This window comes from Chlorocebus sabaeus, chromosome 22, assembly GCF_047675955.1.
Source record: "Chlorocebus sabaeus isolate Y175 chromosome 22, mChlSab1.0.hap1, whole genome shotgun sequence".
Taxonomy (NCBI): domain Eukaryota; kingdom Metazoa; phylum Chordata; class Mammalia; order Primates; family Cercopithecidae; genus Chlorocebus; species Chlorocebus sabaeus.
The window spans coordinates 51,712,219-51,728,441 of record NC_132925.1 but is presented as its reverse complement, the minus strand read 5'-3'; the positions used below and the strand labels follow the sequence as shown (position 1 = coordinate 51,728,441).

The following is a 16,223-nucleotide window of genomic DNA, read 5'->3' as shown; positions in this document are numbered from 1 at the left end:
TCTAAAGCAGAGGTTCTCCAAGTGTGCTCCCTGGACCACCTACACTATCAGCCTCAACTGGGAGCTTGCTAGAAATGCACACTGTTAGGCTCCACCGAGATAGCCCTCCTGACTCTGAAACTCTGGGGGTGGGGCCCAGCAATCTGTTTTAACAAGCCCTCCAGGGGATTCAGATGCACGCTCAAGTTTGAGCACCCTTGTTCTGGGGCACTCTTTGGCCATTTCCTGAGACGTAAAACAAGAAGAAACGTAGGTTTGGGAGGTGCCAGGAACAATTTTGGCATAGCCAGAGAGTACCTCTTTCTGGCCAAACAGGGGCTCCCCTGGTGATCTGAGGCCTTTTCCTCAGCACATGTGGTCCCAGGAGCATGAAGGGACATAAAGGGGCAGCCTGACTCAGGCTGAACCTTGGGACCTTGGACTCACCTTCCCACTCCCTGCTCAGCCTGGGTCCTCTGGTGGGCAAAGTGAAGGAGTACCAGGTGGAGACCATCGTGGACACCCTGTGCGCCAACATGCGGTCAGACAAGGAGCAGCTGCGAGACATCGCCGGCATTGGCCTCAAGACCGTCCTCTCGGAGCTCCCCCCTGCAGCCACAGGTACCCAGGTCCCCAGGACTAGGTATTGTTAGTATTTGTCCTAGTTAATGGTAAAAAACAAAAAAACATTGAGGCACAGAGAGTTGAAGAGACATACCTGAGGTCACTCAGCTAGTAAGCAGGGCGGAGAGTTCAGGCCCAGCTCCGTTTAAGTTCATGCTTCTGTGTCACTTAGGAATGCTTTTAGCTCAAGTGATGAAATCTAACCAACGACAGTTTAAAGAAATCAGGGGTGGTTTTTCCTCACATGGCAATCCTGGAGGAATCAGCCACTCCATTTTGGTAGCAATTCATTTAGTGGCTCAATATTGACAGGGTTCAGGTCTTGCCCCACGTCCCCTCCCTTTATAGGGAAAGCACACATTTTCCCAGAAGCCCCCAGACGACTTCCACTTATATCTCACTGGCAAGAGCTGGATCACCCAGCCACTCCCAGCAGCAAGGGAGGCAGGAAAGGAAGTGTTTAACTTTCCCTGCCTCCCTAGAGGAATGGGGAAAGGAAGAAGGGCTTGGGTGTGTGAGTGCCACCCAGCAGCTCGGCCATTGGCTCTGTAGCTCCCCTAGCTGTCTCCTTTACTTTGGCCAGACTCTGGGTCAAACCTGGGACCTCTGGAGCCCTGGCAAGATTCCCGGGGATGTGGGCTCAGGAACACAGCCAGAGCAGAGGCAGACCAGTGGTAAAGGCTGCCTTTCCCCCAGGCCAGGGCCTCACTGTGCCCACCTTGTGCCCTGTGCAGGCTCCGGGCTGGCCACCAACGTGTGCCGGAAGATCACGGGCCAGCTCACCAGTGCCATTGCCCAGCAGGAGGATGTGGCTGTGCAGCTGGAAGCCCTGGACATCCTCTCTGACATGCTGAGCAGGTGTGGGAGGCCACCCTGGGTATTGAGGAAGAATGGGTAAAAGGGGACAGGAAGGGACTCAAATCACAGAGCTAGCACCTACTGCACACCAAGCCCTGTGCTCGGGGCTCCTTAATCATCCCAGCAGCCTCGTAAAGGAGAACTCAATTGTCACAATTTTACAGGCTCTGAGAGGTGATGTGGTCACATGGTCAGTAAAACCTCCCACGACTTGAATACCTGCTCTAACCAGAAAAATGTCAGGCGCTGGCCTAATGTTCGGAACATGTGGTTAGATCAGTCTTGGTTGTTCCTAGGGAGGAGTTCACAGACATGTATAAAACTGTGAATGGAGTAAGCACAACAGTTAAGGATAAGAACAGGGCTGATAGGAGCTCAGAGGAGCCCCCAGCCCAGCTGGGAATGAGGAGCCTTCTAAAAGAGCGTACTGCTAGAGTTGAGCCTTCAAGGAGGGGCAGGACTTAGCTGAGTTTGGGCAGGTATAAGGAGGATGCTGGAGGGGAGACTGCCCCCAGTCCGGAAGGCAGAGATGGGGGAAGACTTGGGGTCCCAGAGTCTGCCAGGGGTCGTGGGGCAGGCTGTAATGTGGAGAGGTGGGTATGGAGAGATGAGGTGGAGGGCTGGCCAGGAGCCATGGGGTGGGGGTGAGTATTTGTGTGTTCCACTCTGATCTTTCTCTCTGCAGTGGAGAGTAGATGGGAGGGGATTGAACAGGCTGGGGACTGGTTAAAAGGCTACTATAGGGAAAGCAATTCGGGTTGTATTCAGGAGGTAGACTCCACAGGACTTGGAGTGGGCAAGAGAGGCGGGGACTGGAGGCTGACCCCTAGGGTTCTGCCTTTAGTAACTGGCGGGGGCAGACAGAGGTGCTGTGATGGGGTGCACTCTGGGAGCCAGGAGCAGGTGTGTGGGGAGGAAGGTGATGGATTCAAGCTGGGGCATGTTGAACTTGAGGTTCCTGGGAGGCACCCACTCAACCACACACTCCATGAGGGCAGGTCCCGGGATCAGTCTATCTTGTTCACCCTGGCTTCCAGCACAGTCCCTGTCACTTAGCAGGTGAATAGACAAATGAAACCCAGGAGAGAGGGTTGGGTAGGACATAGAAATAAGGGAGAGTGAGGTCAGTGTGTTTGTGTGAAGTGAGAAAAGGTCTCAGGATGTTTATGGGACAGAAAATGCACGGGCCTCGTTTGAAGATGTGGATAGAAGCTGCTGAGGCAGGCAGGGGCTGTGCTGTGTGCGTGGAAGCCATTCTCTGGTGTTGCCTCTTGAGCCCAGAGCTCAGCATCTCCAAAGGCACTAAGGAGCCATGGAAGGAGTTAAGCAGAGGAGTGACCAGGTGAGAAGTAGATTTTATACTGCTCTGGTCTCAGCGAGGAGGATGGACAGAGGGGGATGGTATTGAGGCAAGGCCTAGACTTACAAGAAATAGGGACAGCCTTACTCGATCCCCAATGCTTCCCCCATCAAGTCCTTCTCCCTGGGCTGGGAGCCAGGCTTTGCACTGCTGAGAAGTACCTTTCTCTCTCCGCTTCCTCTCATGTAACAAAATAATTAAAATAATTCCTCCTCACAGTTGCAGGGCACCTCTTTTGCAAGGACCATTGAGTTGCCATAATCCTGGGAATGAGGCCGGGAGAGAATGGGGAGAGGGGCGGAGCCTGGCCCAGGCTGCCGGCCTGATGCCCCCTCGTGTTCCCCAGGCTGGGTGCCCCGCTGGGCGCCTTCCACGCTAGCCTCCTGCACTGTCTGCTGCCACAGCTGAGCAGCCCGCGCCTAGCGGTGCGCAAGCGGGCGGTCGGAGCGCTTGGCCACCTGGCGGCCGCCTGCAGCACCGACCTCTTCGTCGAACTCGCTGACCACCTACTGGACCGGCTTCCCGGCCCACGGGCGCCCACCAGCCCGGCTGCCATCCGCACCCTGATCCAATGTTTGGGCAGCGTCGGCCGCCAGGCCGGCCACCGCCTCGGTAAGGGGGCGGGGAAGGGGCAGGGCCTGGGATGGCATGGTGGGTGGAGCTTAGGGGCGAGCCAATGACTCGGTAAGGGGGTGGAGCTTGGGGCGCTGTGCAGCCCGGGTGTAAGGGTGGACCGCCTCTTTGGTAGGGAGGATGGAGCGGGGCCTGGACTGACGTGGTGGTTGGGGCCTGGGCCGGGCTGCTTCCTCTGTTGGTGTGCCTGAAGCCCTTGGAACGCAGAGGTTGGGGCCGGGTACGGCTTGAGAGGTGCGGGGCTTGAGAGGTGCAGGGCGGGCCCTGAGCTGGACAAACCACGCGGCCTGAGCTCCTGTCTAGTGCAGATGATTCAGAGAAGGGGGTTGGATCAACCACTTCTGAGACCTGGGGACTGGCTGGTAATTACAATTTTAAGTCACGCCACTAAACTGTTAGACTATATTCTGTTCTCCCACTTTGACAAGTTTGAATTTTTAAGAAACAATTTAATGTGCATACAATAAACCGCACTATTTAAAGTGTACAATTAAGTGTGTTTTGACCTTTGTGTATATCCGTGAAACATTTCCATCACCCCCAAAAGCTTCCTTGTGTCTGTGTGCAGTCCAGCTCTCTCTGCCTTGTCCAGGCAGCCACTGATCTGCTTTCTGTCACTATAGATTAGTTTTTTAGAAATGGAAAGCTGCAATCAGGTTTGAATGTATCTTCAGACACCTTGGAATTCTGACTATACCAAGACAGTTTGGGTAGAGTTGGCCTACGGTCAGCCTCTCCTAACCCCTGGCTCTCTCACTGCAAGCAGCCTTGCAGGCACACATGGGGAGAACCCCAGCTGACGTGGCCACACCCTGTCCCATTTCTCCCAAACAGCAGCCAGCCCTCAGCCATCCTTGGTTGCATGGACCCGGGAAAGAGGCCTGTGCAGGCTCGGACAAGGGGTCAGGATCCGTTGGGCGGGAAACTCTGGTGTCCTCAGATACCCAGACAGAATGGAGTCTAGGAGTGCTGGGGGGTCTCTAGGTCAGCATGTCTCTTCTTGTACTGTGAGGAAGGATGTGGCTGGAGAAGGGCATGAGTGGGATGCTCTAAAGCCTAGAGACTAGGCAGGAACCCCTCTTGCCTGGTCTATTAGGGCAGTACCTGCCTCCCGTTTCTCCTATCCAGGGACTTACAACCTAGTGAAGGAAATTAGGCCAGGACATGAGTAATGGTTTTGATAACAGAAGCTACTTATCGAGTGCCTGCTTGTGCAGAACCTGGACTAAACTTATTTATTTTTTTGAGAGAGAGTCTCACTCTGTTGCCCAGGCTGGAGTGCAGTGGTGCAATCTCGGCTCACCGTAACCTCCGCCTCCCAGATTCAAGCGATTCTCCTGTCTCAGCCTCTGGAGTAGCTAGGACTACAGGCGCACACTACGATACCTGGATAGTTTTTGTATTTTTAGTAGAGACAGGGTTTCACTATGTTGGTTGGCCAGGTTGATCTTGAACTCCTGACCTCATGATCCCGTGATCTGCCCGCCTCGGCCTCTCAAAGTGCTAGGATTACAGGGGTGAGCCACTGCGCCCAGCCTTGGACTAAGCTTTTCTTAACTTTTTTTTTTTTTCAGACTGAGTCTAGTGTCTCGCTCTGTTGCCCAGGCTGGAGTGCAGTGGCACAATCTCTGCTCACTGTAACCTCCACCTCCCAGGTTCAAGCGATTCTCCTGCCTCAGTCTCCCAAGTAGCTGGGATTATAGGGGCACACTGCCACACACAGCTAATTTTTGAATTTTTAGTGGAGATGGAGTTTCACCATGTTGGCCAAGCTGGTCTCGAACTCCTGACCTCAGATGATCCATCTGCCTCGGCCTCCCAAAGTGCTGGGGTTACAGGTGTGAGCCACACGCCCAGCCTAAGCTATTTATCTTTTTTTTTTTTTTTGAGGTAGAGTCTCGCTGTGTCCCCCAGGCTGGAGTACAATGACGCTATCTTGTCTCACTGCAACCTCCACCTCCCAGGTTCAAGCAATCCTCCTGCCTCAGCCTCCTGAGTAGCTGGGACTACAGGTGTGTGCCACCACACCCAGCTAATTTTTTGTATTTTTAGTAGAGACAGGGTTTCACCGTGTTAGCCAGGATGGTCTCGATCTCCTGACCTTGTAATCCACCTGCCTTGGATTCCCAAAATGCTGGGATTACAGGCATGAGCCACCGCGCCTGGCCTAAGCTATTTATCTTTTTTTTTTTTTTTTTTTTTTTGAGACTGAGTCTTGCTCTGTCGCCCAGGCTGGAGTGCGGTGCCGGGATCTCGGCTCACTGCAAGCTCTGCCTCCCGGGTTCACGCCATTCTCCTGCCTCAGCCTCCTGAGTAGCTGGGACTACAGGCACCCGCCACCGCGCCTGGCTAATTTTTTGTATTTTTAGTAGAGACGGGGTTTCACCGTGGTCTCGGTCTCCTGACCTTGTGATCCGACCGCCCCGGCCTCCCAAAGTGCTGGGATTACAGGCGTGACTCATGGCGCCCAGCTAGCTATCTTTATATAATTTATCTTCACAAAATCTCTGCCCAGGAGACATTGTTATCCTTGTTGTGAAAATCAGCTAAGGTCAAAGAAATGTTGTGACCTGCCCAAAGTCCCACAGCAGTTGGGTGGCAGAGTCAGGTTAGAACCCACATCTGCTTGACTATGAAACCTCTGAGTTGAATCTGCAGTGGTCAGCGCTGTAGGTGCAGGGACAGGCTGAGTGCTGCGGGCTGGGGGAACTCCATGAAAGTGTCTGGCTTGGGTTCAGTGACCCACCCGGCCCTGCAGGGGCTCACCTGGACCGCCTGGTGCCCCTGGTGGAGGATTTCTGCAACCTGGATGATGATGAGCTCCGGGAGTCCTGCCTCCAGGCTTTTGAGGCCTTCTTGAGGAAGTATGTATGGTGGGATTGCCTGGGGACTCCTTTGGGAAGTTGGTGGGGATGCTGGCCTCAAAGCAGTAAAATTTCAGGACTTCCATTGGGCCCTACCCCCTACTCCCATCCTGACTGGATTCAGCAAAGCATTCCTCATCCTACCCCACAGGTGCCCCAAGGAAATGGGCCCTCACGTGCCCAACGTGACCAGCCTCTGCCTCCAGTACATAAAACATGACCCCAACTACAACTACGACAGTGATGAGGATGAGGAGCAGATGGAGACAGAGGATAGTGAATTCAGTGAGCAAGGTTGGTGGACAGCCCGTCGTTAGGGTTGGAGGGTGGAGGTGAGCACAGCCTTCTTGGGATCCCCCAGCCAAAGACAGTGGTCACATTTGGTGCCCCTGTCCTGATGCCAGCTCTTCCTCAAGCTCCAGTCCCACCTGCTGTGACTGCATAGACCACAGTAATGATAGTAGTCATTACTGTCATTTATTAAGCATTTGCTGGTTGTGTTCCTCACAAAAACCCCAGAAAAACAGATATTATTACCCCGTGTTACAGACAAGGACACATACTGAGAAGAGAGTGGCCTGAGATAACACAGCTAGGAATTGGCATAGCTGGGCCTTGGAGCCAGGTTTGTCAGACTCCCCCACCTCTGCACTGCCACTGTGTACTCTTTTATGAATGGCTTTCGGGAGATAATGTCTTTAACCTAGCAGAGGAAAGCCCTGATGGTGGAATGGCAGGCACTGGCAGGGGAGTGAGGTGTCTCAATGGGGGTGGACTTGATAGCTTCTTTCCTCCTATGCCTGTGGTCCTGTCTGTCATTCAGACAGATTTCCAGGGCAGAGATGCTGCTAGGCCTGAAGGCAGGGCATAGATGGAGACGATGGATTTAGAGCCTGATGGGGTACTTGGAACAAGATGGGATGGTAAATGAGATTGGACAGGCATGTGGGGGCCTTGAATGCCAAGCCAGGGAGGTGGGACTCTTGTCAGTAATAGGGAGCTAAAGATGTGTGTTCATGGGTGGCCTGCCGTGGGGGTGACAGTGGTCCATCAGAGGGGATGGCTGCTGAGCTACCCGGTGGCCGTGGCCCACCGTGGCTGCCCAGACACCACCCTGTGGGTCCAAGTTGTCCACAAAGTGGTATGGGCAAGGCCATGCTGGCTCTGAGCCTTTGCCTCGGGGCGCCCCCAGGCAAGACTGTCCTCCTCTGAGCCTCCTGAGTGCCTGCACAGGTGATAGGGCTGGGCCTCATGGGCCTGAATCTCAGCTCTGCTGTTCCTCACTGTGTGCCCTGAGAGTCTCACCCCCTCTGAGCCTTAGTCTTGTCATCTGTAAAATGGGGCTCGGCAGTACCTTCACTTCTGAGGTGATGGTGAAGACTGCATGAGCCCTTGACTTTCAGGGAGATTGTGGGGTAGAAAGCCACACAAACCCAGCATTTCCTCTTTATTAGTCCTGCCTGGAAGCCTTTGGAATCGGGACCCTTGAGAGGCAGAGATCAGGCGAGAGAAGAGGCCAAAGGGAGGCTCTGTCCCTTCTCCCTTCTGGAGTCCCAGTAAACGAAACATCACATAGCAAAACCTGATGCCAAAAGATGAGTTTTGTGCCCCAAATTGATTCTCCAAGTCTACACGACAACTTGGAAGTCTGTTTTTTCCCTGGTACAGTCCAGACAATTAAGGGTCTGCAGGCAGGGAGGACTCTAGTTTAACTCCAAGTATTTCCTTAACTTGGAGCAATCCACTTCCTCTCTCTAAACCCCAATTTGCTCACCTCTATAATGGGGAAATAATCCCTGTCTCAAAAGGTCATCATGAAGCTAAAATAAGATTATGGGTTTGACACGCTTAGCCCCATCTGTAGCACACAGTAGATACCCGTTAAAAGGTAGGGAACGTTCCCCATAGGGTATCTATAAAAGCTGATCAGCAAAAGGTGAAGCACAGTGCTCGGCTCCCTCTCCTCCCCATCCCTTCTCCCCCGAGCTGCAGACCTGTCCTGGGAGACGAGGGTTCCACGTGTGTCTTGTTCCTGCCCCAGAGAGTGAGGATGAGTACAGCGATGATGATGACATGAGCTGGAAGGTGCGCCGGGCAGCTGCCAAGTGCATCGCAGCCTTGATCAGCTCGCGGCCTGACCTGCTGCCTGATTTCCACTGCACCCTGGCACCTGTGCTCATCCGCCGCTTCAAAGAACGCGAGGAGAATGTCAAGGCTGATGTCTTCACCGCTTACATCGTGCTGCTGCGGCAAACGCGGCCCCCAAAGGGATGGCTGGAGGCCATGGAGGAACCCACCCAGACCGGCAGCAACCTCCACATGCTACGTGGACAGGTGGGCGTGCCTTCACCTCCACCCCTTACCCCCAATTTGCCCACCCAGCCACTCACTGTTAGTGTCCCTGGACTTGGAAACTCACCTGGGGAGAACATCCAGCTGTGGAAGGGAAGAGGTCCCCGAGGTGGGGGGCGGGAGCCAGCCAGGCTTCTGGAGTGTGGTAGTGACAGCCAACCTGCCTGGGTGACCTTGAGCAAGTTGCTTGGTCTCTCTGTACCTGTAAAATGGATGCGGGAAATTTGCCTACCCTCCAAGGGTCTGTGTGCAGTCACCAAAAGCCTGGCACAGAGTGAGGGATGAGTGCTTGGGAGATACCTTGATGCCGACATCCTCCCTGGGGATGTGTCTGGCAAAGCCTCCTGGTAGTGGGCAGCCTGGGAGGTTTCTTTGGTGGTCCCTGACCTTGACTTCCCCCTCCTGTCCACAGGTGGCCCTTGTGGTCAAAGCCCTGCAGCAGCAGCTTAAAGATCGGAGCATCAGAGCGCGCCAGGGATGCTTCAGCCTCCTCACCGAGCTGGCAGGCGTCCTCCCCGGCAGCCTGGCTGAGCACATGCCTGTGCTGGTATCAGGTAGGCTGGAGTGCAACCAGGTGGCTGCTGTTCTGGGCCACTTCCAGAACCCAGACCCCACCTCCAATTTCTGAGAGAGTCTGGGACCCAGTCCCAGGCTCAGTCCCTGGTCAAGAGTCTCCAGTGGCCTCCCACTACCAGCAGTGAGAACAAGGCTGGTTCCAATGAGTTCCCTGGACATGTTTCCCTCAACCCTGGCCACTGGTCAGTGCTGACTTCTTGGAAACTTCTGCAGAAGAGTTTAGGTGCTTCAGTCCAGTTCAGGCACCTGTAGGTATCCCAGCCTTGCTTCCAGGGAGGGCCGCGCTGCATCAGAGGCGGTGGCCTCATAACCCTTGCACTCACCCTACAGGCATCATCTTCTCGCTGGCCGACCGCTCCAGCTCCTCCACCATCCGGATGGATGCCCTGGCCTTTCTGCAGGGGCTGCTGGGCACTGAACCAGCTGAGGCCTTCCACCCACACTTGCCCACCCTCCTGCCACCTGTGATGGCCTGTGTGGCTGACCCTTTCTATAAGATTGCAGCCGAGGCCCTGGTGGTGTTACAGGAGCTGGTGCAGGCCCTGTGGCCACTGGACAGGCCTCGGATACTGGATCCTGAGCCGTATGTTGGAGAGATGTCTGCGGTTACCCTGGCGCGACTCCGTGCCACTGACCTGGACCAGGAGGTGAAGGAGCGGGCCATTTCCTGCATGGGCCACCTTGTAGGCCACCTGGGTGACCGGCTTGGGGATGACCTGGAGCCCATATTACTGCTCCTCCTGGACCGCCTGCGGAATGAGATCACCCGGCTGCCTGCTGTCAAGGCGCTTACGCTGGTGGCTGTGTCCCCGCTGCAGCTTGATCTACAGCCCATCCTGGCCGAGGCACTGCCCATTCTGGCCTCATTCCTGCGGAAGAATCAGCGGGCTTTGCGACTGGCCACACTGGCAGCCCTGGATGCCCTGGCCCAGAGCCAGGGCCTCAGCCTCCCACCGTCTGCCGTGCAGGCTGTGCTGGCTGAGCTGCCTGCCCTGGTCAATGAGAGTGACATGCATGTGGCCCAGCTGGCTGTGGACTTCCTTGCCACAGTGACCCAGGCCCAGCCAGCCTCTTTGGTAGAGGTCAGTGGCCCTGTGCTCTCAGAGCTGCTGCGGCTGCTGCGTTCGCCCCTGTTGCCAGCCGGAGTTCTGGCAGCCGCTGAAGGCTTCCTGCAGGCCCTGGTGGGGACCCGTCCCCCGTGTGTGGACTATGCCAAACTCATCAGCCTGCTCACTGCTCCTGTTTATGAGCAGGCTGTGGATGGTGGGCCTGGCCTGCACAAGCAGGTGTTCCACTCATTGGCCCGGTGTGTGGCAGCCCTCTCAGCTGCCTGTCCCCAAGAGGCGGCAAGCACAGCCAACCGTCTGGTCTGCGATGCCAGGTCGCCCCACTCCAGCACGGGGGTCAAAGTCCTGGCATTCCTGTCGCTGGCTGAGGTGGGTCAGGTGGCTGGGCCAGGCCCCCAGCGGGAGCTGAAGGCAGTGCTCCTGGAAGCCTTGGGGTCACCCAGTGAGGATGTGAGGGCTGCGGCCTCGTATGCACTGGGCCGCGTGGGTGCTGGCAGCCTGCCCGACTTCCTGCCCTTCCTGCTGGAGCAGATCGAGGCTGAGCCCCGACGACAGTACCTGCTGCTGCACTCACTTAGGGAGGCCCTGGGGGCCGCCCAGCCTGACAGCCTGAAGCCCTACGCTGAGGACATCTGGGCCCTGCTGTTCCGGCGCTGCGAGGGCGCTGAGGAGGGCACCCGGGGGGTGGTGGCCGAGTGCATTGGGAAGCTGGTCCTTGTGAACCCTTCGTTCCTTCTGCCCCGCTTCCGGAAGCAGCTTGCTGCAGGTAGGCACACAGGTGTGGGCAAGGCAACCCAGCATGGAGGTGGGCAGTTTGTCACTGAGCATCCAAGCAGCTGGGGCAGAGTGAGCTATTTCAAGTCATTGGGTACAAGAATCATGGTATCTATGCGACAGAGGCAAGGAAGCTACAGAGGAACACACAGTGATACCTGAGACTTAAAGGCTCCCTTCTATGGGACTGTGGGATAGAAGGGACAGAGTCCTTGATAGGTCCCTACAACAAATACACTTAAAAATCTCATGATGTTGGCTAGGCCTGGTGGCACATGTCTGTAATCCCAGCACTTTGGGAGGCTAAGGTGGGTGGATCACTTGAGCCTAGGAGTTTGAGACCAGCCTGGGTAACATGATGAGACCCCGCCTCTACAAAAAAAAAAAAAAAAAAAAAACTCATGATGCCAACTTCATAATCCTCGATGTGGACAGTAGCTTAGTGCTCCACACAGAGGTCAACAAAAACAGTTTTCTGAGTAGCCATAGACTGCAACCTGCAGAGGGTCAGCTCTTTTCAGCTAGCCTGAGCCATGAGCAGATGTCAGTATGGACTGGGACAGGCTGACATGCCCCTGAGGCTTGGGGAGGGCTGGGCAAGAACCAGGAGGGGCAGGCGTTTTGGTTTGTCATGTTTTGGCACACCAGGTATCTTAGCTTCAGGAGGTGGAAGGCAGGCAGGTGGGGTCGTGGGGCTCCTAGGAAAGGGAGAGTCCCCAGAATGAAAGGCCAGTGGGCTTCAAGCTGGCCAGCTGGCCCCTTACGGAACCAGTGGGTGCTCTGGTTGACAAACGCAGGTACAGTGTTTGGTACACTCTGGTACCTACAGTAATTAATACTGAGTAAGTTGAGAGCTGCTGCTGTTACTAGGTATGTTAGTGATTTCAGTTAAGGCCGCCTTGGGTTGCTGGGTTCATAAGAAGCAGTTGTCTGGCCTCATGACTAGATGGAAGAACATTGTCGAGGACGCTGTCTGTTACATCACACAAAGAACCTTGACAGACGAGAGTCTTAAGATGCAGAGGAGCCCTGCTTTGCCTAAACACCTATTTGCTTCTGTCCCACGTATTCTGTTGAACTAGCCACCTGGTCACATTTCCTTTTTACCACCAACTGCTGGGAAGCTTAGAGCCAGATGAGTGTCCTGCTTCTAGTAGGTTCCTGGAACTTCCTAACTGATGCTCTCTGTACGTCTTCCTTCTAGTCTCCTTCTCACCTCCCTGCCTTCAGTCGTCCTTAGCCTTGTTCTTGTTTTCAGTTCACTTAATCTTACTCTCTTGTGCCTGTCTTCATCAGCCACCCTAAATCTTCCTGGGAGCCAGTCAGGCTGGCAAGAGAAAGAGGTAAAAGCTAAAAGTCTGAGTTCAGTAACTCTTCCATTCATTCATGCCTTAGCACCAATTGGTAAACTTTTCCTCGAGGCTGAACGTAAAGCTTGTGTGGTGGAAGCACCTTAGCCCACTCGCTGCAGTGTGCTGGGGGTTGGGCGGGGGGCAAGAGGGGCAAGCCACTGAGGAGAGATTCAGGCAGGTGGAGCATCCACCCATTTGTTTCTTTCATTAAGGGAATGTCCTCCCCGTCTTTATTCGGCTTCTCTACTGAGAAAGCAAGCAGCAGAGCACAAGTAAGCGAGCTCTCTGTGACCGAGCCTGGAGATGATCCGAGTTCTGTTAGGCCCCCCTGACCACCAGCCAGAATGCAGGCCCAGGAGGAAGGGCCCAGCCAGGAATTCTGGATCTGCTGTGTGGCCTTAGACACGAACTTACCCTCTCTGAGTCTCTTTTCTCATGTGTCAAAGAGATGATTTTTATTGGTGATTTTAATACTATTTTATCATTATTAATTAATAGGATCATTGTTAGGACTAATTGAGATAACATGTCTGAAAAATCCCAAGGCCTGAGGGAAGGTCTTTGTCGGAGCAGTTCCTGTCTTGGTTATCGGTTCCCTGTTTGCAACCTGTGGTGTGGTTACCTAAGCACTGGCAGTCCTACTGTTTCAGCTGCAGCATGAAGGATTGAGGGGAGATTCAAGGCTGCCAAGGGAAATGGTAGAATCCACTTTCCCAGAGATGGGGAGGGGGTACAGTTCTGTCTTCCAGGGAAGCAAGGGGAGGAGCCTCTGCACCTTCTGACCTGTAAGCATCCAGGTTTGGCCCCTGCCCCTCACTAACTCACCTCCACCTCTTCTTGTTCTGCAGGTCGGCCACACACCCGGAGCACCGTCATCACAGCAGTCAAGTTCCTCATCTCGGACCAGCCCCATCCCATTGACACCCTCCTGAAGAGCTTCATCGGTGAGCACCTCCCTCCTGCCTCCCCTACCTTGTTCAGTGCCCCCACCCAGTTCTTGAGCCTGGGCTGATATTTCCTACCCAATAGCCAAGGGCAGTGGGAGACCTGGGAGGCATGCCCATGATGGGCAGCAGGGCCTGGCCCTCCAGTTAAAAGGCCTGGGTTCACATCCCTGCCTCCCTACTGCCACTAAATCATGAGTGGGCCTGGCATGTCCATCACACCTCTAAGCCTTGCTTTCTTCATCTGTCAAATGAACGTGAGAAACTCTTATTATCTGCATCTTCTAGAGTTGTCCTGGAGGCCCATGGGCAACTGAGGGAGAAGATGCTTCATAAACATATAGACTCTTGGGAATGGAAAACCACCAGCCTCTCACATACCTTAGCTTTTATGGGCCCTAAAGTGGGGCAGGGAAGAGTGCTCCCCCCGCCACCCTGCCCACTAGATCGCCCTCTGTCTGAGGGGTCTTCTGGCCTGAGGATCCCAAGCAGCCTTCACTGTGAGGAGAGGAACTGAGACCTCCCAACACTTTGGGAGGCCAAGGCAGGTGGATCACCTGAGATCAGGAGTTCAAGACCAGCCTGGCCAACATGGTGAAACCCCGTCTCTACTAAAAATACAAAAATGAGCCAGGTGTAATGGCGGGCACCTATAATCCCAGCTACTCTGGAGGCTGAGGCAGGAGAATCACTTGAACCCAGGAGGCAAAGGTTGCAGTGAGCGGAGATTGTACCACTGCACTCCAGCCTGGGTGACAGAGCAAGACTCTGTCTCAAAAAAAAAAAAAAAAAAAAAAATTAGGCATGGTGGCACTGCCACCCACTAAAGAAAAAAAAACAAAAGTGTTGATCCTCATCTGCCAGGGGCCTGTTGTGTGAGACCAAGGGGTCAGCAGATGTGACCACGTTCTACACTGGAGAACATGTGCAGAAGTTCTAGCAATGTCATCAGCAGCAACTTTGTCCCTTGCCCTAGTGCGGTGGGCACGTTCCCCACCCCCAGCCTGATTTCCTCCATCGTGACAGAGCTGCCCTTGGTGGGCACCACCAGCGATTTCACCTGGGGTTCCTGTTTGCTTTAGAACATTTGAACTGTTTTTGAGCTCTCACTGTGTGTCAGGCACCACATCAGACCCTTTAATATACCTCATCACAGTGGTGCTCACAGCTCCCTCCGTGGTGTGTAGGACTGGCCCCATTTTACATGTGAGGAAACTAACTCAGAGCGGGGATGTGAACTCGGGTCTTGCCAGTTCCCCACAGCTGTGTTCTCACAGAGAATGGGGAACCTGGGAGCCAATGTGGCACCATTGAAAGGGGCCCAGAAGAGGCTACTGGCTCTGAGCTTGCATCCTGTTCTGCTGGGAGCCTTCCTGCCCTTCCCAGTGCATCACATCAGGGGCACGTGGAGGTGGCTTGTCTTCCTGACTGGCGATGGTAACTTTGATCACCCAGTTCAGATGGATACCACCAGGGTTTCTCTCTACTCTAAAGTTTCTCTTTTTTCCTTTGGAATGAATATGAATTCTTGAGTACATAAAATAAGTATTTTATGTAAACATCCTTGTTTTCATCAATTTTTTTGCCCACTGGGTTTAGCATCCACGGTTGTTTCTTGCCTGAGTCAATGATTACTGTGATATTTGCCAAATGGTGACTTTCTAGTTCCATTATTTCCATAGTTACAGGTTTGCATTCTACTGTCTGGAAGGACTTTTTCTTCTCTTGCATTTATTTATTTATTCATCAATTTATTTGTCATTAGAGACTCATGGCTTCTTCCTACTTCATTCTGTGGGTTATAACCTATTACTGTCTTTAATTTTGATGCTCAAGATTGTCTCAGATTTGGCCATTGGGAGCGCTTCAAGCTGGTTCCTATTTTCTATTGACATGTTTCCTTTTTTTTTTTTTTTTTTTTTTTTGAGAGACAGAGTCTCAGTCTGTCACCCAGGCTGGAAGGCAATGGCACAGTCATACCTTACTGCAACCCTTGCCTCTCAGGCTCAAGAAATCCTCCCACTTGAGCCTCCCTAGTAACTGCGACTACAGATGTGCGCCAGCCACCACGCCTGCCTACTTTAAAAATTGTTTTTTATAGAAACAGCATTTTGCTATGTTGCCCAGGCTGGTCTTGAACTCCTGGGCTTAAGTGATCCACTCACCTTGGCCTCCCAAAGTGCTGGGATTCCAGACGTGAGCCCTTGTGCCCAGCCTCCATCATTCTTTTAAGTGTATCCTTGCTTTTGGCACGATGAGATGCTCCAGATTCATTGCAAACCTTTTCTGCACCAGTCCTGGAATCAGCCATTTCTCCAAGGAGTCTTGATTTCTTTTAGTGGAGAATGGTATTTAGAATCCAAGATCTGGACACTAGATGTGCCTGTTGCTATTGGGGCCTCATTGCTTCTAGGCCCTCTCAGCAGACGGAACTAGGAAATGCATGTCTATATGCAGAGACAAACATGCACGTGTATATCTGTGCTTCCAGATGCACATTCATCCACATCTTTCTTTGTCCCTCCTTCTTTCCCTCCCTGCCTCTCTTTCTGTCCCTCTTTCTCCTCCCTCTCTTCTACCTACCTACCCACCTATCTTGAAAATCTTGAGTTCATAGCTGCTTCCTATTGTAGTCTAGCCCCCTTTCCATATCTGTAACTCCTTTCTCTTACAGTAAGAAACCCAGCTCCCATTATCTACAAGATATTTATTTTCTTAATCATGAAACACACAGAAAGTAGTCTGAGAATTGCTGACTCTTATCTCTGTGAAAATTAATATTCATGGGTAGTTTTTTTGTCTTCCGCTAGAGGGCAGCTAGTCAAAATACTCAAAGTGGC

General features: G+C 53.5%; 1 protein-coding gene across 2 annotated transcripts in view; it reads left to right on the top strand.

The window, feature by feature from the left end:
• CAND2 (cullin associated and neddylation dissociated 2 (putative)) overlaps positions 1-16,223 on the top strand; it is a 38,159-nt gene that overhangs the window by 10,100 nt on the left and 11,836 nt on the right. Inside the window, exons 3-11 of one of the 2 annotated variants that reach the window (XM_007985277.3) lie at positions 446-600; positions 1,338-1,461; positions 3,168-3,433; positions 6,213-6,318; positions 6,470-6,612; positions 8,360-8,652; positions 9,083-9,224; positions 9,577-11,079; positions 13,288-13,383. In XM_007985277.3, the coding sequence (XP_007983468.3) occupies positions 446-600; positions 1,338-1,461; positions 3,168-3,433; positions 6,213-6,318; positions 6,470-6,612; positions 8,360-8,652; positions 9,083-9,224; positions 9,577-11,079; positions 13,288-13,383 (2,828 nt within the window). Of the gene's footprint in view, positions 1-445; positions 601-1,337; positions 1,462-3,167; positions 3,434-6,192; positions 6,319-6,469; positions 6,613-8,359; positions 8,653-9,082; positions 9,225-9,576; positions 11,080-13,287; positions 13,384-16,223 lie in introns of those variants that run through there. The other variant, XM_038003518.2, reaches the window with a different exon arrangement.